Below are 1,594 nucleotides of genomic sequence, written 5' to 3' on the forward strand. Positions count from 1 at the left end.
TCAAAAATTCCCATAGACGCACTCCTAAACCTTGTGGACAGACTTCCCAGAAGAGTTGAAGCTGTTCTAGCTGCAAAGGGTGGACCGACGTCATATTGAACCCTATGGATTAGGAACGGGATGTCACTTAAGCTCATATGTGAGTCAAGGCAGGTGAGCAAATACTTTTGGCAATATAGTGTATATATATATATATGTGGATTTGAGTGACGTCTAGAACGTGGGAGCTGTTTGTGGGCGTGACCAGCCAACGGGCTGCGGCGATGACTATACTGCGAGCCTGTCAAACACAACCAACACAGCCAACATGGCGGACGTCGAGGACTGGGGTGAGAAACTAACTTAGGAACGACAGCTATATACACACACACACAACCCGCTTGTAGCAGACTTTGTTAAAACAGCCCAACAGTTTTCTACTGTTAAACTAATTGGTTAGATGTGGATTGGCCTGACGAATATTATGTTGTTGGTTCTACAGACGCTGACAACTTCGAGCCGGAGGAGCCGATTAAAAAGGCGGCAGTGCTGGACAAATGGGAAGGCGAGGACGAAGATGAAGACGTTAAGGTAGTTTAACGTGACCGGCACTTAACAGTTAATTTTTTGGTTCCGCTGTATTTGTCAGGCTGGATCAAAAGAGATTCGTTTGATTGCTGGAATCCCGAGACTGTTTGACGAAAATGTGTAATTGTATCTCTCTGGTTGTTACGCCATGCTTCGGTGCGGCTCCATTCTCCCTGTCAACCCTAACCTCGGGTTAGCTTTATGCTACCTAACGGCTAAATCATGTGGCACACACAGGCAGCCTGTTACTCGGCGATTCAGAGACAATTGTTCATTTAAAAATCTTATGTTAATACATTTGATGTTGACGTTTCAACCGGCCACCTTGGTTGAAGTGTTTTTCTGTCGGAATCCATATTTTTAGGGACGAAGTTATTTTTAGTAAATTTCGGAAGCCCAGCTATAAGCTAGCAATTCAACGGGCCAATTAGCTACTAGCATCCATTCTTTCTTAAATGTCCACTCGCTATGAGTGTGAACTTTATTTCTTGACAACATGAGTTTATCTGAAGGACAACAATGGTTTCTTATAGTGATAAAGATTTGTACACTAAACATGTGGAGAAAGTGTCCGTTTGAGTCTGAATTCCTTTAATCTTGAGCCACGTCCAGCATGCGGCATCGTTAGCTTGCTAACTATCTCTAGCCTCAGATGAGATCTTCCAGTGGGTTGATGACTCAACCGAGGCGAGAATTAGGCCAAAACTTTGCGAAACTACATGAAACTGAATGCGCTTTTAACAATATAGCCCGCTTTTCAGTTGCAGGGAGAAGTAAATACGCATAACCCCCTTCACAGTGTTGTTGATTTGTTTCTTTCTAGAAAGTTCACATTAGGAAAAGGCTGGCAGGGTCGCTTTTAGTTGTTGTCGGTCACATATGGCACAAGGGTTTCTAGGCTCTTTACTGGCTTGTAGGGTTTGCTAGATCACGAAAAGAAAATATGAAAAAAGTAGAACCCTTTTTTTTTTATCCTTGTATTTTTAGAGACTAAAGATTTCCATGTTATTAGTTGGGAATGATGAGT

The 1,594-nt window shown here is 42.7% G+C and overlaps 1 protein-coding gene across 1 annotated transcript in view; it reads left to right on the top strand.

Annotated features, from left to right (window-relative positions):
• The first annotated feature begins 260 nt into the window (after window positions 1–260).
• The window catches only part of eif3j (eukaryotic translation initiation factor 3 subunit J), an 8,162-nt gene continuing 6,828 nt past the window's right edge, over window positions 261–1,594 (top strand). Inside the window, 2 exon segments of the mRNA XM_015383978.1 lie at window positions 261–329; window positions 482–570. Coding sequence (XP_015239464.1) covers window positions 308–329; window positions 482–570 — 111 coding nt within the window. The 5' untranslated portion in view covers window positions 261–307.

The sequence above is a fragment of the Cyprinodon variegatus genome, unplaced genomic scaffold, assembly GCF_000732505.1.
Source record: "Cyprinodon variegatus isolate N-32 unplaced genomic scaffold, C_variegatus-1.0 Scaffold15, whole genome shotgun sequence".
NCBI lineage: Eukaryota > Metazoa > Chordata > Actinopteri > Cyprinodontiformes > Cyprinodontidae > Cyprinodon > Cyprinodon variegatus.